Source organism: Catharus ustulatus, chromosome 30, assembly GCF_009819885.2.
Source record: "Catharus ustulatus isolate bCatUst1 chromosome 30, bCatUst1.pri.v2, whole genome shotgun sequence".
Taxonomy (NCBI): Eukaryota; Metazoa; Chordata; class Aves; order Passeriformes; family Turdidae; genus Catharus; species Catharus ustulatus.
The window spans coordinates 1,034,027-1,057,660 of NC_046250.1; the positions used below are offsets into that span (position 1 = coordinate 1,034,027).

A 23,634-nucleotide genomic window follows, 5' to 3' on the forward strand; every position below is an offset into this window, starting at 1 on the left:
ATTCTCTGATTTCTAGAATCTCTAGGGTTTATTTAATTTTTTCTATATATCATAAAAATTCCATGATTTCCAGTCTCTAGGGTTTGTTTTATTGAATTTTCTGTATTTCTATTTCTAGGGTTTATAGAATCATAAGAATTCCATGATTTTAGAATCTCTAGTTTATTCTATGGAATTTTCTATATTTCTATTTCTAGGGTTTATAGAATCATTAGAATTCTCTGATTTCTAGAATCTCTAGAGTTTATTTTATTGAATTTTCTGTATTTCTGTGGCTATAGAATAATGAGAATTTTCTGATTTCTAGAATCTCTGGGGTTTATTTTATTGATTTTTCTGCATTTCTAGGGCTATTTCTAGGGTTTATAGAATCATTAGAATTCTCTGATTTCTAGGATCTCTAGGGTTTATTGAATTTTCTATATATCATGAGAATTTTCTGATTTCTAGACCCTCTAGGGTTTATTCTGTTGAATTCAATGCCATGCATCAACCATTTCCCAAATTTCCATTTACACCATGAACTTTCCTTCAGCATCTCAGGCTGAGCAACCCCCCACAGACTGACACATCCACTGCAAAGGTTTGTATTCAAAATCAGATATATTGTGTCCAATAAAACAATTGTTCAGTGTACAAATTTATACATGAGAAAAAAAAAATAAAACTCTTTGAATAACACTGTGTAAAAAAAAAAGAAAAATTAAAAATAAAAGTGCTGGCTGCTGTTCTGCTCTATGAATTCTAGAAGCAACAGACTCACCAAAAGTTAGTAAACACCTAAACTGCACTGCAGGACTCAGGTAAGGCACAGAATTGAGAAATTTGGAGAAATTTAGGGTTGGAAATTGTTCTGTACAGCATTCAGCACCTCTGGCAGGCTCCTGCTGATGGAGGTTTTCAAGAGAAGCACTGGAAAATGCATCAAACCCTGCCCTGAAACACCTGACAGAGCCAAAAATGCTCCAGAGCCACTTCCCAGCTCATTCCTCCTCCTCTTCCTCCAGCTTTTGGCCAGGTGGTGTTTTTAGCTGAGTTTTTATCAGCTTTTAGCTGAGTTTTTATCAACTTTTAGCTGAGTTTTTATCAGTTTTTAATCCAATAATGAGAACATCAGTGATGGCTGAAGGAACACACTCACACAGGAATGTGGAAGAGTCTGAAATTCTGAATATTCTGAATTCTCCTCAGCCTTTTCCAAGCCTTTGTTTGGCTTCTGTGAGTGCTGCCAGAGCAGAGTAGCACAGGGAGGAGATGAGAAATGGGAACCAATTTCAATGTTCAGCTCATCACAAAGCAAATGTGAAATGCAGCTCTTGCCACACTTCTCACTTCTTTAAATCTTCCATTAAGAAAATATTCTTCAAACCAACAGGCACATGATTTCCAGTCCTATTTTGGGTAATAAGGAGGCTTTTTACAAATACATATTTATATATTTTTTAGTTTTTATCTCGCTGCATTTACCAATCTTTTTACACCTGGGTTTTCAGTTTGGATGGCACAGACTGACAGCACAGATCTGAGAGCTGATCAGCAAAATCACTGAAGTGATCACTGAAGTGCAATCAGCTCTTTCACTCTGAAAGACTCCAGAGAAACTGCTTGGAACCACATCTGAGTCACCCAGCTGTGACCTGTCCTGTTGTTAAAATCCAGAGGAGCACCTGATCCCAAAACTGTAAAATCCATCAGGTTCAGGGCACAGAGTCCCCACATGGGCAGCATCTCCCCCACACACAAATTGTTCTTTAGGAGCATCAGAAAGTGCCCCAGCCCTCCTGGAGCACCTGCACAGGTGAGGTCAGGGAGGGGAGGAGCTGCTGGGGCTGTGCTTCCCTGCTCTGCTCCAGCAGTGCTCAGCTGCACTGGGACAGCCTTAGCAGGAGCAGGGAAAGTCAGTTCTGGCTTCACAGCCTCACATCAGCCATTTCCTCTGCCAAACAGCTCCACAGAACAGCTGGCAGTGACTGTCCCAGTCACACTCCCCAAAGTCACTGCTTCCTTCTCAAGCAGCCTCTCCCAGGATTTGGAACAAGCCAGGAGGTTCCAAGCTGTTCTTTCTCCAGCACACCACACTCCATGTGCTGTGTGCAGCAGGAAAAGCTCACATGTTCCTGCACTGCTGCCACAGCAAGCACAGCTTGCCTCTGTGACAAAGGGGGTGGAATTTGGAAGGGGCTGCTCAGGAGGTGGTGGAGTCACTGCCCCTGGAGGTGTCTGAAGGGCTGGACTGGCACTGAGTGCTCTGGTTGGGCTCCATGATCCCAGAGATCTTTCCAATTTAAGTGATTCTGGTTTGTTTACATCCCACCTAAGCACTGCTGCTGCACTGATCACTCGGATGAACTTGCACACAAGGGTTCCACATCAGTTTTCCTGCAAAGAAATTTATTCCATGAGGGCACAGGAAGTCCAGCCCAGCTCCAGTTCCAGCCTCTCACACTGTGGGTTGGTGTTCTGGAGAGCAGCAAATTCCTCTTGTGCAAACAGCTGGGAAAAGCAGGGATTGAGAGAGGCTGAACTCCAGCAGTGCTTTGCACAGTTCAGCTCTGTGACCAAGGACAAACCCTCCAAAGTGCAGGGCCACGAACCCATCGGCCTCGCTGGCCAACACGTGCTGGGTCCAGTACAAAATGACAACAAAGTACAACTGGGCCTGAAGTTCAACACCCAGAATGAAGGCAACATGGTTCTAAACAAAAACAACTGGCAGAGCTACACATTCCCTCCGAGTCCCCTCAGCTGTCACGTCCTGGCAGCGTCGGCACCGAGCTGCTTTGCTCACAAAGGCTCACAGCTTTTTGTCCTGCTTTGCAGAGGCATTTTGTGTTCAAGTGACTGAATCCTTCTTTCTCCGAAAGGGGGACTTGAGTCTTTTCCAGACGCTGCTTTTGGGCTTGGATTTCCTCTCCAAGGCCATGACAGCCTCCCTCTCCTTGCGGCGGATCTCGCGCACCAGCGCGTGGAACACGTCGTCGATGTAGTAGCGGAAGGCGGCCGAGGTCTCGAAGAAGGGGCAGTTGAACTCCCGGGCCAGGGCAGAGCCTTCCTCTTTGGACACCTGCACAACAACAGGCTGCTCAGGGAAGCCAAACCTCAGCAGTTCATTCCTGCCTTTCCCTGTGTCTCTGTATGGACACTCCAAGCCCAGGGTTGTTTTCACCCAGCTCTGTTCTGCTCTCACTCATCACTTCTCTGGCAATGTAAGAGACTCTGGACATCCACAAAAAACAAAATTCAAAGAATATTCCTTTTTCTAACCTAAACCTACAAGCCCTGGTAGTTTGGTGAGTTAAGGGAGCTTCTCTTTGTCAAATGCTGCTCTGTTTGTCTAAGCACATCCCAGCCCCAGAAAAAACCTTTCTAAAGCTTTCTTGCTCCAAGCCCCATCCAGCCTGGCCTTGCACACTGCAGGGATGGGGCACACACAAATTCTATGGGCAACCTGTGCCAGGGCCTCACCACCCTCACAGGGAGGAATTTCTTCCCAGTATCCCATCCAAGCCTGCCCTGCGACAGTGGGAAACCATTCCCCTGTCCTGGCACTCCAGGCATTTGTAAATTGTCTCTCTCATCTTTCTTGTTGCTCCTCCAGGTCCTGGAAGGACACAGTTAGGTCAGCCCAAAGCTTTCTCTTCTGCAGGCTGAACAATCCCAGCTCTCTCAGCCTTTCCTCCCAGCAGAGCTGCTCCATCCCTCTGACCATCCTGGAGCCTCCTCTGGACTCTCTCCAGCAGCTCCAGCTCCTTCCTGTGCTGGGCTCCAGGGCTGGAGCAGCTCTGCAGGTGGAATCTCACCTGAGTGGGGCAGAGGAGCAGATTCCCCCCATTCCTGCTGCCCATGCTGGAGCTCAGCCCAGAGCATGGGGTGTTCTGGGTGCCAGCACGTGGCCAGGGCACATCCAGCCTTGTGGATTATACAATTCCTCCAAAGCCATCTTCCCCTGGCCCCTGGAATTTGCTATAATAGATAAGATTTCCTAGATACAAAGGTTGAGCCAAATTCCTTAAGAATTTGATCACTCTCCTAACACTTTGGAAGATAATTGGTTAGAAATTAGTTTGTGCAATTGGTCAGTTCACCTTTAGAACTTCTCACTTAGATTGGATGCTGTTCTTTGTATAAACTTTTATTGGTTGTAGTTTGAATCCTCCCTGAACCTATAAATATGGCTGTGTGCCCTTTGTTCTGAGAGAATCCTGCTTGACACCCTTCGCATGAAATAAAGGTTCTTGTGGAACTCGTCAAGTAAGACCTCTGGTCTTTCTCGGCTGATGAAATGTGGGTTTTTTGAGAGATAGCTACATGTTAGCACTCTCTGGTCCTGGCAAATACCATCAGGGACCGAAAAAGAAAACCACACAGCCTCACATCTACCAGCAAATCAAGAATCACAAAAAAACCAAAGCCCATGATCAGCTGAACTTGACAACTTTGTTCCTGTGACTGCTCCACACAGCCGGTGCAAAACCCTCACCAGGGAGACAAAACACAGGAAAGGAACAAAGCCCTCCTGCCTCAGTGCATTTCCCAGCAGAGCAGCTCCTGGCAGGGGCTCTCCTGTGGCCTTTACCTGGCGCAGCTGGGTGAGGTCAGACTTGTTTCCCACCAGCACCACGGGGGTGTCGTCGGTGCGGCGCACGCGGTAAATGAGCTGCTTGAACTCGCGCACCTCGTGGAAGCTGCGCCGGTCCGTGATGGAGTAGCAGATGATGAAACCTTCCCCAGCCCTCATGTACTGATCCCTCATGGCTGTGAACTCTGCCTAGAAACACACAGTGGGTTTTTAGTTGCACAAATGGAACAACTTGCTGCTTTTCCAAAGCTGGCTGTGTGAATATCTGGGTACCAACGTCGCCACCCCACAAGGCAGGACGAGTTTGGGATGGTCCCCAAGGCTGCCCTGGCACACAAACCTCACTCCCAGCAGATTTCCCAGCCCACAGGTGCTGCTGGTTCACCAGTTTAAATCAGGCACCATCAGCAACACGATGCTCATGAGAGGTGAGAGCTCAAACCCCCCCAGTTTGGAATAAAACAGAGCAATGCAATATTTTAGGCAATAAAATCAAATCCCTTCTGCAGGATTTCTGTCCCTACACCTGCTCATTACAGGCTGCTTCACATGCTCTCAATTCCCTTGTGATTACTCACACACCTGTCCTGCTGTATCCAAAATATCCAGGTTGGCAGGCTCATCATCGATGCGGATCCGGATTTTGTAGGCATCCTCTGTGGGTTCCCAGCACATCACAAAGGTTGGGATACAAGCACAGCACTCAGCAGCATCAGCTCACAAATATATCAGAATACTGCCAGAACCACCCACCCTGCCAGGAGCACTGCACTGCCTCAGTCTGAGCTTTGCTCCAATTAAATTAAGTTAAATTTCTAATTGTTCTGGTGTGATTTAAATCACGTCCTGCTCCTGAGCCCACAGCCCAGAAATCCATTTTGGTCACCTTGGTGGAAAACACAGAAGAATAACATTTTGTTTTTCTCAAAGCCAGAAAAGATCTGTGATTTGAGGGAAAAACTGGTCACCAAAACTGCTGATTTCTTAAAGACACTACAATACATATCAATAAAATATATGGAACATAATATAAATGTTATATATTATATATGTAAATAGAATTATACACGTAAATATTGCTTATTATAAACACCATATAAAACCAATCTGTCTATAAATACATAAATACACAAAAATTCTGTCCCTCTCAGGCAGCACTCCCACACTTTAAGAACCCATTCTCAGCAAGAATTTGGCTTTTTTCCCCCCACTTCTCCTTCCACTGGGTAACTGTTGGTTCAGGTTTCTGCTGCCCAAGTTCTGCAGCCCCAGAGTGGTTGTTGAGCACTTTCATCCCTCTCAGTCTCTCAAACACAGAGAACAATTTGGCCTGACAAGTGAACAGCAAAGAGCTGATCACAGCACAGAGTCTGGATTTTGTGAACAGACAACTAAAAATGGCTCAGCAGCAATTTCAGTCCCTGTCTGCCAATACACAGACAGAGACAGGGCATGCCCTGAACCCATGGATGGGAAAAGGAGCTGAAACTCAGGATTCACATCCCACTCTCAGAACTCTCAAATCACAGAGAGGCTCAGGCTGGAAGGGAGATCACAGGAGATCACCTGCAGGGCCATCCCAGAGCACAGGCACAGGATTGTGGCCAGCTGGCTCTGGGATATCCCCAGGGACGAGGCTCCCCAGCCTCTCTGGGCTCTGCTCAGGGCTGCCACTGCCCAGCACACAAGTTGTGCCTCCTGTGCAGGGACAATTGCTGGGCTCAGTCCCTGCCCGTGGCTCTGGTGCCATTGCTGGCTCTGGAGCAGAGCCTGGGCCCTGCTCTGCCCCTCCCTGCACTCAGGGACAGCCAGGCCTGAGGGTCCCTCTCAGCTGGGGCTCCTCTCAGCCTTTCCTGGGCAGGGATCTCTCCCTCTGGCACCCTCTGGGAGCTGCTGTCCCTGCTGAGGATGCAGAGCTGGAGCCAGCACTGCAGAGGTGCCTCCCAGGGCTGGGCATAGGGGCAGCATCACTCCCTGCCCTGCTGGGAATGCTCCTCCTGATGAGTGATCAAAGATCAATCTACAGCCAAATTTACAGATATATTTGAATTGAATACTTTAAAACAGCTTCCCCTGCCAAGGGTATGAACGAACAGAAAAGAGATTTTCCTCACCAATGGTGGGGTCGTGGTCCTCTGGGAACCGATGGCTGATGAACTGCATGGTCATGGCTGGAAGCAGAAATCAGGGAACGAGCTCAGCTCACAACTGCCCTGAGCACATCGTTACCCCAGAGCCAGGGCACAGAACAACCCCGGGCACGGGGGCTGCAGGGAGCCCAGGGATGCTCAGGCGGGACCAGCTCCAGAGACACGGCCGGAGCTGCCCGGGACATCCCGGGAGGGACCGAGACAGCCTTGATCAGGGGACAGGCGGGGACACCGGGATGAGCCGTGATGTCCCCAGAGGGACAAGAACACTCCGGGATGAGCCGTAATGTCCCCACAGGGACCGGGACAGCCCAGCGGGGACACCCCGGGATGGGCCGGGACAGCTCGGGAGGGGTGGCACCGCGCCCAGAACGGGGACTTGGTCCGGGAATGGAGATTTGGTCCGGGAACGCAGCTTTGGTCCCGGAACGCGGGTTCCCCCCCCGGCCGCTGCCGAGCCCCTCAGGCCGAGCTCCGCGCTGCCCCAGCCTCTCCCCCGGCCCGGCCCCCACAGCCCCGCACTCACCGCTCTTGCCGACGCCTCCCGCTCCCAGCATCACCAGTTTGTACTCTCGGGACTGCCCCGGGGCGCCGCCGCCGCCCGGGCGGGCTCCGGGCTCCATCGCCGCTGCCCCGGCCCCGGCCCCGCTCCCGGCGACACCGAAATGGCGGCGGCTCCTCCGCCACAGAGCCCGCCCGGGCCCGCCCCGGCCTGAGCGCGCGGCGGGCGGGGCCCGACGGCGGCTCGGGGGGAACACAAAGGGACACGGCGGGGACAGGGCGGGAACGCGGCTGAGGGGACAGGACGGGACACGGCGGGGACAGAAGGGAGGCAATGGGGACACAACAGGGACACGGGGACACAACGGGGACACGGCCCCACATCCCCTCAGCCCCGGGGCTCCCCTGCTGGAGCTCGGAGCTTGTGTCAGCCCCCGGACCCCATCCCCACATCCCCACGGACACCCCCAAGCCCAGACCCCCCTCTCCAGCCCGAACCCCCCTCCCAGCCCCAGCTCCTCCGGGGATCCCTCGATCCTTGGGGATCCCCCCATTCCCGGACCCTTCCCCATTCCCGGACCCTTCCCCCATCCCCACATCGCCTCCACCTCTATCAGGGTCTGTGGCTCCAACCCTCACCCAAAGCAGCAGCAGGAGGCAGAATATTTATACATTTATTTATAATGAAAGTAGGGTTCTAATTATTTACAACACATGGGAAAGGCGAGGTTTGTACAGGTGAGGCGTCGCGGCTGTCGCAGCTGCAGCGGTGACACAGCCCCTTCTCAAAACCACTGTCCCAAAAGCTGCCCAGTCCTTGGAGCAGTCCCTGTGGCAGTGCTCCAAACAAGAGTTCTGGCTGCACCAGCCCACCCCACTCAGCCCCCGGTGCAGTTCGTGTCCAAAACAGTCCAAAAACAAGTCCAAAAACTCATTCCCAGGTTCTGCACATGAGGCAGGAGCTGCTGGCCCCAACTGCTGCCCTTTGGGAAACCACCATGGAACCTTCTGGCTCTGGTGGAATCCAGTGAATGAGGGAAGATAGAGGGATGAGCCTCTGGAAAAGGAATTCCTGCTGGGTGGGAGTGAGTCCTGGGGTGAGCAGAAACAATTCTGTACCAGGGCTACAGTGCCAAGTCCACCTGGAGCAAAGTGGATCTATCCAAAAACCTGAGCATCCCCCCACCCCAACATCTGCTAGAACGAGAACCTGTGGGATTGGTAAAGTCACATTTCAAAACAAAACCAAGCTGAGTTACAGGAGATGTTTGAAACAAAAACAAGAGTTTTCAAAACGTGATGCTTGAGTTTTTCACAATTGCTGGATGTTCCTTCCCTCTGGTCAAAGTCCAAAACTGAGGCTGAGTCACCAGTAGATCACTGGGGCTGACAGCAGGAGCACTCCAAAAATGCAAACGCAGAATGAAGTCAGTGTCACTGACTCTTCCCTTTAAATTATCTGGGAAAAACAAAAATATGGCCCAAGAGGCTTCCCTGGTTCCTCTTTACAGCACTTCTCCCTTGCACAAGGGACTAGCCCCATCAGGATGCTATTCCAAATACTCCTTTTTAAAATTGACAAATACACTGCCAAAATGAGGATTTTAAAAACAATGGAGCCCTTCCAAGGGGAAATTTGCTTCTGCAAATGTAAAAACAACGCGTCTTTGCCAAGTTCAATTCTGGAATATACATGCATTATTGCTAGAGGGGAAAAACCAGATGAATGAAAACTCTTTGTGCAGTTTTTATGGTGCCATCCAGAAAGGCATCTGTTGTTTAGCTCGCTGTTGTGAGGATGGGTACTGGTACCCCAAACTCCAGCCCTGTGAAAAAGTACTTGCGTTTTTATGGCCACCGTGTTCCTCCTCTTCATCTGATGAATCTCCAGCATAGGCCACTAATCCAAAGCCCTTCTCTGCAGTTTTCATCTTCTTGGCTTGATGATCTAGGAGGGGAAAACAAAACAAGCCCCCCAGCCCCAAAGAAGGAAAAAAATAAAAACAAAACAAACAAAAACAAAGAGATAAAATGCCCCAAAACGAGTTAATAATAATAAAAAAAAGATGTTAATTGTAAATTGTTAGTTGGACACCATTTTGAGGTCACAAGGCCAATGGTCATCCAAGGTCGAAGGCCACACGAAACAGCACCAGCAACAGCCATGTGATCCATCAGAACCATGTAAGAGAACAGAGAAACAAGAAAGAAACACACAGAAAAGGTAAAGTTAGCAAATGGCTCTCAGCGAGGGCAATTTCACCGTTAAAGAGATCAACAAAGAAAAGTGGAAATTTGGTTCAAAAGGAAGCTAACAGGAGAGCAGTGGTTGGGAGCAAGGCTGCAGAAGAACTAAGGTTAACCAGGCTGGGTGATGTCCCTGCAGAGCTGAAAGCACTGAGCTGCCTTGCAGAGTTCAACACCTGCATTTCTGCCCAAATTCAAACCCCTGCTGAGTGACAGCCCCAGGAAAGATGAAATCCTGACAGCACTTGTGTTGTCTGCAGCCAGAAATGTGTGAAATCCCCACCTGAGCAGAATTCCTCCCACACTCCTCAGTGCCTCTGAGGCAGCTGCTCACAGTGCAAAGCCTCAGCTGTGCCCAAAACAACCCCAGCACATTCTGTGCTCTCTGATGGATCAGAACTCCCTGCCTTTAGTCCCTCACTTAACCAAACTCCCCTCATTCCATACAGATATCTATCAAAGCTCTCAGAAGCCACCTGTGTGTATAACCACAGCAAGCATCAGTGTTTTTAGAGCAGTGCAATGTCACCTGCTTTGCACTTCAACACAAAACAGCCAAAAAAAAAAAATCACCAGTTTAGACGTGTGTTAAAACCAGCACCAGCTCATTTGGGAAAGGAAAGTGGATTTACAGGGGTGTTTGGGAAAGGAAAGTGGATTTACAGGGGTGTTTGGGAAAGGAAAGTGGATTTACAGGGGTGTTTGGGAAAGGAAAGTGGATTTACAGGGGTGTTGGAGCTGTTGCACTCACCATGGTTGCCTGGTAAAGACCCCGCACCTTTTCTTTCTTCCGATTCCGATTTCATCCCAGTGACAGGAAAAGCTGGCGGAGGCATCAACTGCCTGTTTCAAGGAATGGTTTTTATTAAACCAAGCTAAGGGTCAAAGGTAATAAAAGCCAAATTCCAAATTGGTGGTTTGTAAAGGTATTTTTAAATAATAATCAAAATTTTATTCTCCTGAGTGATTCATCACTAACTTCAATTACTCTTTTGAAGATAATAAACTAAGTTGTTTTCTGTACATTTTCAGTGTAGAAAAAAAGGGAAAGTGGTCTAAAGTTTTATTTTAAGGGTTTTTTTAATAGTTTCTAATACTAAAGTTCCTCTTTGTATCATTTAAAGTTAAGCCTGTTCTGCCTTCCTCCTAATCCTATCTCACAAGAAAAAAATCCAATTAGCAAACCAAACCCACTACATGAACTCAGCCTTGGCCTGAGGAGTTGAACTTTCAATTCCCTGACTCATCCAGTGACTGTGCTGGACTGAGGGCCCTCCCTGGAGCTCAACATTCTCACCTGCAAATGGGGCAGGAATGGATTGGATGGATGGATTAGAGGGGTTAGGAACTGCCTGCATGGCCACAGCCAAGGAGTTACAGGCACAGCTCCATGGCCAAGATGAAACCAGAAACAAAAGGTGGCCCTCAAGGGTTGGGGCCAGGACAATGGAACGTGTGACAGTGGCAAAATACCACACCAACACTCAGGGAGAAGTGGAAATGAAGCTGTTTTCATTCTGTGCCATGAAAAGATAACACTAGCATCCCTTATCTTAAAAAATCCAATTCAAAATAGCAAAAAAAACAAATCCACAACTGTCAGATTTTAGAAATCTGGGGTTTTTGAGTTTTCTGGTATTTTTTGGTAATGATCTTTAAGAGAGCACAGCTTTTGACCTGAAGCTTTGGAGAAGGCTTCCAAATTTGAGTGGAGTTTAAATCAGGGGTGTGTAGTTAAATAGAAGTGTGTGATTTCACATGGTGAAGGGGTTTAAAATTGATATTTTTATAATATAGTAACAGGTATGGGACAAGGTGGAGGATTTGGGGTGGTATCTCTTTGGGTGCTCATCTTCCTTCTTCATGGTTTCATTTCTGGTTGGACAGTCAGTGCTGCACTGAGGGTCATGGAAATTTAATTACTGGGTTAAAAGTATAAATAATACAGGTGTCAATTCTCTGTGGATTCATCTCCATTTTGCTCACTTTTAGCTGGTGGCTAGAAGTGTTGCTGAACTTTCTGAATTTTTGATTAGATTTAATCAACAACCAAGCCCAAATATGAGAAAATCAGTTTCCTTTGTGTATTTTTTAATCCTGACTCGAAGTGAAAACCGAAGACAAACCATGAATTAAATGCTGTAAAACACACCAAAGTCACACACACCCAACCAACCCCCAGAGCACAGAACATGAAAAGTGTGAAACAAGCTGTGCACGAGGAGCAGCAGGGCCTGGTGATGATTCCCTCACTCACCTGTCCCTCTCTCTCTCCTTTCCTGAGGAACTCGCTGCCTTCGCCGCGGCTCCCTCGATTTCGCTCTGACTGGAGAAGCCTGTACCTAAATTAGTCATATGAATGGGTCCATGCTATGAGCAGAAAAACACACGGCATTAGCAAATCTACAACTACAACAAAAGCTACAGCTCCTTAATGATACTGTTAGGAAACCCAACTTTTCAGAGCATATGAAATCTCTAATCACTGCTACACAAAATGCTTTCTGCCTAAAAATACTGAGGGCAGTGTGAAACCCTGAGCATCACTCTGGAGACTCCTCACCACCTACTCCACCTTGTCAGGACAATCAAGAGAGCTGCTCCCTACATGGATCATCTATTACCTCCTCAGTCAGCTAACCCTGAATACTGAGCAGAGCTCATGCCACAGGAATCTGCTCCACATTCAATATTAGCTCTAACACACAGGCAGTTCCTCATTGCCTCCAGGCAAAGCTTTTATTAAGGGCTCTGCCTGTGGCAGGAGTGTAGCATCAGAGAAACATTTACAGGCACTCCCTTTGCTCCCATGTAAATTGGAAGAACTCAAAATTATTTTTCTTAAAATCATCTAACTATCTGAAAAAACAAATAAATTAAGCTTTTAAACTAGGCTTCTTGAAATCCTCTCAAGTGCAACCTGCAAGGTAAATGGGAAAAACTGGAAGTTATTACATCTCCCTCCCTTAAAAAGCCCAGCTAAAGAGCCCAAAAATTCCAGTAAATCCCCAAATAATCTCCCTTTAAGTCCCACACTCCTGTCATGTCTGTGAGCTGGATGCACCACTCAGCTTTGGGAAGGGCTGAGGGTATGAAAGCAGCTGGAATGATTCAAGCCCCAGCTTTAGAGCAGTGCACCCACTCAGAGACACCAAAGTGTGGTTTGGAACAATCTCTGCCCTGTGCCCAAGGCCCTGCACAACTGCTCCAACAACCTGTGCTAGCAGAACCTCTCTCCAACCCCACTCTGCCTCGGTGAGGGAAGGAAAATTGCTGATTTTATTCCACCTGGTATCCCAGCAGTCCTGACTCTCTCTCATCAGGCAGCTCCTCGGTGAAACGTCTCTTTTGGCCCTGGGGGTGGGGCTGCACCTGTGGCTGGGAACCAGCTGGCATGGTGGTTTTTACTGGGGCAGCAGGAAGGAAAGGAGCGCTCAGAGGACTCTGCCAGGCACAAGTTGGAGAGAAAACACAAGAAAATTTGATCATGTGCATGTGAAGTGTTCATTCAATGCAGTGTCATACAAAATAGCAGAACACACAAAGAGCTTCTCCAGGTTATAGGTTAGAGGGAAACTCCCAACTGAAGAGGTAAAACAAGTATTTCATCTTGAGAATGCTCCCACCTCAAACTAATCCCCATCTGTCACTTAAACTCATGCACCTACACAGGCCCATCACAGAAATGAGCCCTCACCCCTGAAAATGCCCTTGCTGCTAAGAGGGAACACGAAAAACGCAGTAAGAAGCTGCCACATGACAATTCAGTTACTTAATACAACAAAAAACCCAAACACCCCCTATAGAAAAAAAAACCCCAAAACAAACCAACAAAAACCCACAAACAAAACAAGACAAAAAGAAATCCTCCAAGCAGAGCTTTCCATTTTAGAGCTACCAAAGCCTTTTCCTGCTGCTGAAAAGTGACCCTGGGCAGTACCTGGCCAGTGCTGGCTGGAGGCTGCACCTGAGGTATCGGGTACTGGGTGGGCACAGGTGGCACCGCCGTGGGCAGCGTGGGGAGGACTCCAGGAGCCAAGGGCACTGCAGGGGGGACAATCCCTGGCACCCCATAGGGAGGCTGGACAGGCTGCTGAGGAGGGGGAACCACAGGATAACCAGACTGGTAGCCATTGGAAGGGTAATAGGAGGGCTGGGAAGGGACGCTGTTGATTGTGGCTGGTTGGGTGAAGCCTGGGGGGAAAGAGAGAAAGGACATCTTAGTTCTGCCATCCCCAGCAAAACATCCAGTTACAGTAATTTCACAATTATAAGCTGCACATTACAATACAGGATGTGATAAAAGGTGTCTGTTCTATCACCATCTGTTGAGGGTGGGGCAGTGATCCTGATCTCTGTGGGAGATATTCTGCTAATGGACCATCCATTGAAACCAGCTGGGGCAGTGTTCTTTATCTCCATGGGATATCTCCTGTTCATGGCCATGTTTTATAAACCAGGGCATTGTTCTTTATCTTTTCACAACCCATCCTTCCTCCAGCCAGTCATTTTCTGCTCATGGCCATTGAGTCCCACTGTGGCACTGATAAAATTACTGCATCCCATTGGCAGTTGCTCCAGCCAGGGGGAAGAGCCCAACATTTCTTACCAAGATAAAAACAGAGGTTTTGGGACACTAAGGGAGCCCCTTTCTCCACTGGACTCCAGAGGAAAACCGGATTTCTCCACATCCCCACTGGAGCTCCAGAGGGAAACTGCACCTTGTACAGGAGCACTGCTCCAACTGAGCCACATCTGTCACTGTAGGAGGATGCAGCCACCATGGGATGGGACTGCTGCCAACACCCTGCCTGACTGATGGGGTGTCAGGTTGTACTCTGGCTGTGTCAGGGTTTGGGGTTTGTTTCTTTGTAGTGCTGTATTTCTATTTTAATTTCCCTAGTAAAGAACTGTTATTCCTAATTCCCATATCTTTGCCTGAGAGCCCCTTGAGTTCAAAATTATAATAATTTGGAGGGAGGGGGTTTACATTCTCCATTTCAAAGAGAAGCTCCTGCCTTTCTCAGCAGACACCTGTCCTCCAAACTAAAACAGCAACTTTTTGTTCTTTGTCCATATATAAGCCACACCTGATTATAAGCCACACTTTGGGCCCAAAATTTTAGTCAAAATGGTGCGGCTTATAATGGTGAAATTACTGTAATTCCAAATGTATAAGAAGCTGGAGGCTCAAGGCTGAGTTATTGCTGATATTTACCTGCCAAGGGAACTGCAGTGGTTATCTGGTTCACAAATCGGGAGTACTCAGCATGAACCTGCAGAGAATTTCAAAGATCAGACATTAAAAATGTATTTATAATCTAAACCAGACTATCAAAATGTATTTACAATATCAACCAGACAATATTTACAATATTAACCAGAAATAAAAATGTACTAGTTACAATATTAACCTTTCTGTAATTCCCTACAACCAGGGGAGGGAATGCTGATTACAGAACACACTGTGCACAAGGACAGCAATAACCCAAACTTCATCCACCCCCAAAACCCCAATAAACATCCCCCTGATCCTGCTGGCCTCTGTGGCAGATTTGTGTAAATTGTGGGATAATCTTTCATAGGAAATAGAGTGGCAAATTAATTACTACAAGAGAGCCTCAGGGAATAAAAAAGTTTCTAAATATTTTTCAAGAGATTTCATAGCACATGCTCAATTTCCAACTGAAAGACTGTCCAGGACTTTATTTTAATTCATGTAAGAGAAGCTGAGAATTTGAATTTTCTCTCTGCACCTGTGAGAGATTTTCTAGAATCTTACTTATTGCTACACCAATCACTTTATCCTTCCTAAAGCACACAGTGCAGCTCTGGACATCATGTGAAGCTGAGAATTTGAATTTTCTCTCTGCACCTGTGAGAGATTTTCTAAAATCTTATTGCTACACCAATCACTTTATCTTTCCTAAAGCACACAGTGCAGCTCTGGACATCAAGTGAAGCTGGAGCAATGAGCAAAAATCAGGATTCTTTAATGTTTGCAGTCAGAATTCCCTTGTCCTCAGCCCCACTTCTGCTCAGGAAGCATTTACATTTTTCCCCCTAAAATTCCAGTACTCTCAGCTCCTTCCTGAGAATGTTCATTCCCTGTACAAGAATTACACAGCAACCCTTGGAAGAAGCAAGTCAGACACATGAACAGCTTTGCTGACTGCATTAAGCACATCCCAAAGCTACAAAAAGCTCTGAAATCTCTAATTTGTAAGAATTACTCACAGTTTGCAACAGGTTCTCACACAGCTTTTTAGCAGCTGCCAAACCTTCTGGCTTTGGGTGACTGAAAATACAAAAAAACCTCGTAAGAACCAATTTTTGTATCAAATTTGGGAGCTCCTCCTTTGCCCTATCACCATTAGACCCTTATCATTTTAGAGACATCTCTATTAAAATCAAATCAGCTTCAAAAACTCATTTAATTTAGTTTTTAATTTCATTAAGTATTTCATTAAGCATTAAATCAGTCAAAACTAAGAATTCTCCACAGTGATTAAACACTAAACAACATTCCTAACTGGTTATTGGGGTTTTTAATATTTTTTTGGACCTCCCCCATACCTGATGTAGATGTACATGGGCTCAAAGGCTTCTCTGCCTGATGCTGGCTCGATGCAACCTGAGCCTTTCCCTCGAAGAAAGACTTTGGCACCAGTTTCAATCTGAATGTGCTGCAAGTAGGAGCAGCCAGGCCCTTCCACCTTCTCCTTCACATTAAATGTGGGAACAGCATGCTCCAACCCAACAAATAACTTGTCCTGGACATAATGCATCTGGAAATGAACAGCAGAAGTTTAATATCTCATATTGATGGGATGTTCATGTCACTGCTGTGACACACAGAAGGGATCAGTGTCAGATGGCACAGTGAGCCCTGTGATGTTCTGTAAGTAGGACTGCTCTCTCCATCCCTTTTCTTTTAGGAGGTCACTGTCACTTGAGCCTCACACTCCAGACTCAGTCTTGCCAGTCCTCCAGATTTCACAGCACAAAGTGGGGGCGATTTTTTTTTTTTTTCCATTTTTTAATCTTTTCTGTTGTAGGTTTGTTGTTTTTTTTTTTAATAAATAGAACACAACATGTCTGTTTTGTAAAAGTGATATTCAATGAAATCCAAATCAATAGATCACTCACCCCTGACTGGAATGGAGGTTTTTGGCCAACAGCTGGAGTTATCTGAGTGATGGGGGCTGGCTGGTGATACACAGTCACTGTGGCTCCGTTGAAGGTCGGGCTGGAGCCTGTGGCTGCTTTCACCACTCCATTGGTAATGATCTCTTTGATTCTGTTCACAGCTCCTGGTTGAGAGAACATGAAATCCATTCTTAATCAGCTGCCCAGAGTAACCAAAGTGTGACATGACAGGATTGCACCTTCCAGTGGGGCCCAGGATTAGCATCCTGGTCACAAAGGATGCCCAGGGAATGGCTGGAGCTGTGCCAGGGAGGTTTAGGTTGGATTTTAGGGAAAGGTTCTTCCCCCAGAGGGTGCTGGGCACTGCCCAGGCTCCCCAGGGAATGGGCACAGCCCCTGCCAAAGGTGCAGGAGTGTTTGGACAGCACTCCCAGCACAGGGTGGGGTTGTTGGGGTGTCTCTGCAGGGCCAGGGGTTGGACTGGATGATCCCTGTGGGTCCCTTCCAGCCCAGGTATCAGAATTACTTCTGCATTTCCACCCTGCTAAAGCCTGGGCTAATGCTTTAAGGCAAGGCCAGGGTACTGCACCAGGGAGGAATAATCCCAGGCACCAGCACAGGCTGGGAGGATCTGAGGGGTGTCACCAAGTGTCCCTGAGGGCCAGGGGACAGTGGGGTCCTGAGGTGGGTGAGGATGAGCATTCCCAGTAGGGCAGGGAGTGATGCTGCCCCTCTGCCCAGCCCTGGGAGGCACCTCTGCAGTGCTGGCTCCAGCTCTGCATCCTCAGCAGGGACAGCAGCTCCCAGAGGGTGCCAGAGGGAGAGATCCCTGCCCAGGAAAGGCTGAGAGGAGCCCCAGCTGAGAGGGACCCTCAGGCCTGGCTGTCCCTGAGTGCAGGGAGGGGCAGAGCAGGGCCCAGGCTCTGCTCCAGAGCCAGCAATGGCACCAGAGCCACGGGCAGGGACTGAGCCCAGCAATTGTCCCTGCACAGGAGGCACAGCTTGTGTGCTGGGCAGGGGCAGCCCTGAGCAGAGCCCAGAGAGGCTGGGGAGCCTCGTCCCTGGGGATATCCCAGAGCCAGCTGGCCACAATCCTGTGCCTTGTGTGGGAGGTGGCCCCAGGTGTGACCCTCCCTTCTGGTAGGAGCTGTCCCTGTCACACATTCTTCCCATGGATCTCAGTGTTATCAGTGAGATAAGAGCTGTACCTACATCCCCCCTTTCTTTGCAGCCTACCCAGAGTTTTGGTTTCCTGCTGAATGCAGCACATGGCACCTCAGGGATTTCTGAGCTGAGATCTCAGTATCAATGTTTGAATGGAATCTGTTATCACCACCAGGATGTTTAGAGCTCAGATCCAACCCAGCCACTCAGACAAACCCTTTAGCACAAACAGGGAGAGGAAAAGCAGAAATGTTTTGTACTCACTGTCCACCAGCTCCCGTGTCTGACCCTGAACGTGAAGATACAGAGGACGATCTCTGGAAAGAAAAATCCAAATATTCCATTAACCCACAGACAACACAATAACAGTGGATCCAAACTAATTCTATTAGTCATTACACACAGAGAGTCTTCCACAAAAATCTGAAATGCCCTCCAGATAACAGAATACAAATTCCTTGAGTATCACAGTGCTGAGGCAGAAAAGCTCTGCACTGAAAATATGATTCAGGAGTTGGTGACTCATAAAAGTTACACCACTGAAAACTTCAATTGGCTTGCCCACATAAATGGTTCAGGAACTAAAAGCAGCAAGAAATTTTGTATTCTGGAAGTTCTGTGGTGTAGGGTCATATTTACAGAATGGACATGTACTAAATGAACCAGCCTAACCTTCTGAATGAGGCCAGCTCTGTGGGTAAAAGAGCTGATGTTGCAAGAAGAAGAAGAAGAAAGTTACTGACAAAACATAGGGGTGTCAACCTGAGTAAAATGACTTCTAGTATCAGCCATACTTAATCCAATTAATCTTTATTAGATTATAAGAAAAGGACACGTGCTTGCCTCATGGACAAAGTGGAGCTACCAATCAAGAGATGCATGGACAAAGCAGCACTGCCAATTAAATAATGTATGACTGTGTAATCCAAGATAAGATGGAAATATAAACAATGTTTAGAAGTAAATAAACAGCTTTTGCTGGATTCACATTGAACTGTGCAGAGTCCTTTGTCTTCTCACTGTGGGGACTGAGCACAGTGTGATCTGTCAGGGTGAGGATCACCAAATTTATTGGTGACACTGCTCATGGAGAATCAACCAAACAGGAACCTCAGCACTTTGTTACTTCAGGAGAAAAGAAGCAGAACACTCAAGAAAAGAAATACAAACCCAGGTCCCACTTTGGTTTTCTCTTCTGCAGTCATGAACCTCCCTCGAGTGGAGACAGCTGCTCCACTCAGGCGACTGATCTGCAAAAAATGCACAAAGGCCAGTGACACACCTGCCAACAGCAACCAGGGCCCAGAACTGCAGAGTTTACATAATGCTGTTGTAAAAAATCCCAGAAATCATTAATCAAGTGTTAAGAGACCCATGCTGGCTCTAAAGTCACCACACAATGATTTACTGAGCAAACCAATAAAAGAGTAAATAAACACAACGAGCTCTCCAGAAGGACACAACCACTGGACAAAGTTCACTGCAAGTTCTTTTAATCTCCTCAGTGAAGCTGACAGGTACAGCTGGACAGTGCTAAATAAGCTCAGAGCTGCCTGCCAAAGCTGCCATGGCTGTGGGATTTACCTCATCCTGGGTCTGGCCCCTGGTCAGCAGGTTCCTGCAGGTGAGGGGGACGTCGTTGATCTCCACCTCTGCCACCACAAGGTCATCTTTGCTTTTACTTGTGGCTGGACCTTTTCCCAGAGCCTGCAGCTTCAACAAGAACATTGCAAAAGATCAGTGGGTGGGAAGAAGTGATGTGAGAAAAATAAACTGAGAGCAGAGCTTGAGGGGTGAACGTCCTTCTGGCTTTTCTAAAGGGAAATCTTGACAGGGATTAGTGGAAAGCACACTGGGCTTCCTGCTTCATCTGCCTCCTCACAGCCCTGAGCCCAAATAAACACACAGCTTTATATCCAGCATGTATAAACAGAATAATTAATGGTTCTGTTCTGTACATGATGTGGAACTGAGCTTGAACAGAAACCAAAGCATTTCACACTTAACTGGCAGCTCTGACAGGAATCTGAGAAGCCAATGAAATGTGAACTTCATGTTTGTAGCTCCTGCTCCTCTCAACAGGCTTCACAGAGACAGAATTTAGAATTTCTGATCCAGATATGAACTCATCCACCCCACACCTCTCCCCATCTTCTCTTAACACAGGGGTGTAATATTTTGTGTCATGCTACAAAATTAAAAGCCACAGTCACAGATTCAAAAGATACAGTGCAAGAGTTGGGAGCTACAAAGATCTTTTCAATGCACAGAGTCAATACAGCCTTCTAAATACTCTGAAATTAATTTTGGGGACATAAAGGCAAAAGAAGACTCTGTAAAAAAAGAGACCCTTCCAGGATCACCCATCCACTCTCACAAATTTCACTTGAAACACTTGCAGGAGAGCCACAAGGCAGCTACAGAAGGACTCCAGCACAGGGCACTGCTCTGACTTTAAACTGCTCCACTCTCTCCAAAGTTTAAAAAAAAAAAAAGCACATTCATTAACCTGCAGCTCCTTAATTTCCATTCCCTCACAACCTGAAAGGTCATCAGAGTTAATTATTCCAGAAATGCCACCACTGAACATGTTCTACCAGAAGCAGCATATGCAAGGAAAGAACTATATGCATATTATATACATTTGTTACTATATTAAAAAATAAAAAATCTGTGCAATAAAAACTGGCACCTCAAATGCACATTAATTACTTGGTTAATGGTTTGTCACAGGATGCCAGAGTGCCACTGGAGCTTGTGACAAAAACAGAGCAGGGAGAATGAGACAGCACCAGCATCTGCCAATTTTTGGATGTCTCAAAGTGCCAGTCAGCAAAGGGATTTTATTTCCATGGGCTGTGACTGTGGAGCTCCCTGAAACCAGGCCATGTGTCCTTAGAGCTGGGAATTCCTCCCATTCTGGGTGGATTGGTCAGCACTGAGAAGCAAATCCCATCATTTCCACGTGGGATTCCTGCCAGCAACACTCCAACAAACACCTGCTGCTCACCTCACACAGGAAAAATGCTGCAGAGGTGGTTTCAGCCCCAGAAATGACAGGGAAGCAAAAAGAATTTGTGACAATTTCTCACTGTTTTTTATCTGTGAATAAATCCTTTGGATGCAACAAGGCAAACCCCCAGACTGGCACAGTGTGAAAAAGAAAAAACACCACCATAAAACCCATCCCTCTTGTTAATTTTTTATTTCAACAAGTTTGGATGGAAATTGGGCTGCTCAAAAATGGAAGGGAGGGAGTCCAGAGGAGGCCACAGAGGAGAAGAGAGGGAGAAGAGAGGGAGAAGAGAAGAAGGACTCCAGGGAGACCCCAGAGCCCCTGCCAGGGCCTAAAGGGGATTTATAAAAAGGAGGAAGAAGGAATTTTTCCCAGGGACATGGGGAAATGGTTTTAAAATGCCAGAGGGCAGGGTTAGATGGGATTTTGGGCAGGAATTGTTCCCTGGAGGGTGGGCAGGCCCTGGCAGAGTGCCCAGAGAAGCTGTGGCTGCCCCTGGATCCCTGCAAGTGCTCAAGGCCAGGCTGGACACTGGGGTTTGTGACAGTGGAAGGTGACCCTGCCATGGCAGGGGTGGGACAAGATGAGCTCTAAGGTCCCTTCCAACCCAAACCACCCTGTGATTCCATGAAACTTGAAACAGCTTCTAAACTTGGCTCTAGCACAGGCTAAGGACACGCAGAAGAGCAAGGCAAGACTGTGCCTGGAACTGGAAAAGTGGCTTTAAATTACACCTGTTTTAGAATAGAAAACTCAGGCACTATTTAAGAGGAGCACACAGGGACCATCCAGCCCATGTGCCTGAGCTTATCAGGGTCAGGCAGGCTCAGGGCAGGGCTCAGCCAAGGCTGAACAAGCTGCTCAGGACTTGGCCATACAACTCTTACTGGTAACTTCTTTAGGCACAAAAATAACTCGAGCCTCTATTTTAAAGCTGTTATTTTACAAAAAAGTTTTTCCATCAGCTCTGCTATCTAAAAAACACTTCAGGAAAAGCTTTAAGATTTGGACTCGATCCTTGTGGCTCCCTCACAACTCAATTCTGAGAAAAAAAAGTTTTCCACCTCCTTACACGTGGTTTTGGTAAAGTCTTACAGCGGACTGACCCCACAGCCATTCCCTGCTTTCTGCTTTGCTGAAAATTATTTTTTAAATTATTGCCGAGTGCTTTTATTGCACCCAATTTCATCGCCTCTCGGCTCGGTGACAAACCAAGGTCCCCAAACCCAGCCGTGCCACCCCCGCGTGCACCCACCTTGTCCGCCGTGCTGGGCGCCGGCTTCAGCTTCCCTTTGGCCATCAGCATCGCGTTGATCTTCGCCGCCACGGCCGCAGCCGCATCCAGCGCTCCCGAGGGCGCGGCGGAGCTCTCGGACCCGGCCACGGCGGCGCCGCCATCGCCGCCTCCGCCGGGGAACGGACGCCCGGGCAGCGGCGCCGTGCCGGGGAGGAGGAAATTGGGTGCCGGGCCGGGCTGGTCCCACTTGCTGCGGCGCCTGGAAAAGACAGAAGGAGCGTGAGCCATTGCCCTGCGAGGTTCCGGGGCCGCCCGAACCGCCGAGGCCGCGCCTCACCCGCCCGCGGCCCCCGGGTCCCGCTGCGCTCCGCCGCCCGCCGACATGGCCGACACGGCTCCCGCGCGTCACTTCCGGCCGGCGCCCGCCGCGCCACGCCGCTTCCGGCCGTTGCCATGGAGACGGCGCAGGCACTTCCGGTCGCAGCTATGGGGTGGCGCGGCCACTTCCGGTTGCTGCCATGGCAACGGGCGTGGCACCGCGGGGTCAGGGCGTGGTGAGCGGGGAAAAGGCCCAAAGGTCACAGAGTCCAACCCCGCTCTATTATTTCTACGTGAATTATCCCAAGTATTGTGTCATTTTCCCTAAATGAAGCCTAAATGTGCGTTAAAATTAATATAATTAATTACAATATATTAATACAATGTATTATAATGTAATATATATTGCATTATGTTGTTACATGCATTCTATAATAATTATTATATATTACAATATAATGTTTATTATATATATATTACAATATAATATTTGCTTTCACATTTATGTATTAGGTTCTACATGCTGCTATTGATAATAAGTACTGGGATATGGTACAATTTAGAACTCTTTTTAGCTGTTTTTAATATAATAATCTAACTGACAATCTATCTGTTTAAGCATGTACATATAGATTATAGAAACAGCAGAGTGATCAATGTATTATATTGCAGGCCTTAGCAAAACACAAAATGTTAAAATGCTTCTATGTAACCAAGAGAACTGTATGAAACAGTTAAATTGGTTCCCACATCTGCTGACCTCTCCAAGAAATAAGATAATAGTGACAAAAACTAGAGCACAGAGAAGATTCCTAAAAGAATTTAACTCCTCATTATAAGGGAGTGTGAAACAACAGGATGAAACTATAAGAAAGAATAAAATATATTGACCTAATCTACAGGATGTCACATGGGTAAGTATAAAATCAAACAAAAGAGTTCCTGCAACATCAAAAGCTCAAAAGAATGTTTCAGTAGTGTATAAACTCATTAAAATGCATGTATATAGAAAACATGTATAATGTTGGAAAACTTTGCTAAATAAATATAGTTTCTTTTAGTTTTGCTATTAACAAAACTTAGAAATAGGAGTGATAAATATATATATTTTTTGGACTATAACGTGGTGATGTAAAAAGTTGTTGTTTATGTAACTAATTTAGAGAATGGTAAAAAGATAATCAGGAAATTCTTCACATTCTTGGATTATCTGGATGAAGACAGAGGTGATGAACACCACAACTCCAGAGAAAGGATTTATTGATCTCCATTA

At 47.2% G+C, this 23,634-nt stretch overlaps 2 protein-coding genes and 1 non-coding gene across 6 annotated transcripts; all 3 read right to left on the reverse strand.

Moving 5' to 3' along the window:
• Nucleotides 1-1,458: 1,458 nt before the first annotated feature.
• On the reverse strand, nt 1,459-7,419 carry RIT1 (Ras like without CAAX 1). Its single transcript, XM_033082969.2, has 5 exons — nt 7,256-7,419; nt 6,694-6,750; nt 5,162-5,235; nt 4,577-4,768; nt 1,459-3,064 (listed from the first exon to the last, which is right to left on the reverse strand). Exons 1-5 carry the CDS (start codon nt 7,350-7,352, stop codon nt 2,834-2,836), a joined length of 651 nt encoding a protein of 216 aa, XP_032938860.1. The 5' UTR covers nt 7,353-7,419; the 3' UTR covers nt 1,459-2,833.
• A 471-nt stretch (nt 7,420-7,890) lies between these two features.
• KHDC4 (KH domain containing 4, pre-mRNA splicing factor) lies at nt 7,891-22,427 on the reverse strand. 4 transcript variants are annotated; one of them, XM_033082886.2, is made up of 14 exons: nt 22,381-22,427; nt 22,062-22,302; nt 19,375-19,503; nt 18,961-19,040; nt 18,055-18,107; nt 16,627-16,790; nt 16,054-16,265; nt 15,715-15,775; nt 14,696-14,753; nt 13,418-13,671; nt 12,766-12,921; nt 11,735-11,847; nt 10,229-10,320; nt 7,891-9,178 (listed from the first exon to the last, which is right to left on the reverse strand). In XM_033082886.2, exons 1-14 carry the CDS (start codon nt 22,425-22,427, stop codon nt 8,979-8,981), a joined length of 1,860 nt encoding a protein of 619 aa, XP_032938777.1. In that variant the 3' UTR covers nt 7,891-8,978. The 4 variants fall into 4 exon arrangements, with proteins under 4 accessions (XP_032938777.1, XP_032938778.1, XP_032938779.1 ...); XM_033082887.2 differs by lacking the exon at nt 22,381-22,427 and having other exon boundaries at nt 19,375-19,497; nt 22,062-22,346; XM_033082888.2 differs by lacking the exon at nt 22,381-22,427 and having other exon boundaries at nt 9,087-10,167; nt 10,199-10,320; nt 22,062-22,346.
• On the reverse strand, nt 16,343-16,471 carry LOC117008935. The gene has a single exon (XR_004420401.1).
• Nucleotides 22,428-23,634: the final 1,207 nt, after the last annotated feature.

Excerpts from the sequence above, each read along its gene's own strand:
- KHDC4 (XM_033082886.2), bottom strand. The coding sequence starts at position 22,427 with ATGTCGGCGGGCGGCGGAGCGCAGCGGGACCCGGGGGCCGCGGGCGG. Across the intron at positions 19,504-22,061 it reads CGCCCAGCACGGCGGACAAG|CTGCAGGCTCTGGGAAAAGG; the intron begins GTGGGTGCACGC and ends TTCTTGTTGAAG. Across the intron at positions 16,266-16,626 it reads AACCTCCATTCCAGTCAGGG|ATGCATTATGTCCAGGACAA; the intron begins GTGAGTGATCTA and ends GTTCATTTCCAG.
- RIT1 (XM_033082969.2), bottom strand. The coding sequence starts at position 7,352 with ATGGAGCCCGGAGCCCGCCCGGGCGGCGGCGGCGCCCCGGGGCAGTCC. Across the intron at positions 4,769-5,161 it reads TTTTGGATACAGCAGGACAG|GCAGAGTTCACAGCCATGAG; the intron begins GTGTGTGAGTAA and ends GTGTGTTTCTAG. Across the intron at positions 3,065-4,576 it reads ACCTCACCCAGCTGCGCCAG|GTGTCCAAAGAGGAAGGCTC; the intron begins GTAAAGGCCACA and ends GTTGTTGTGCAG.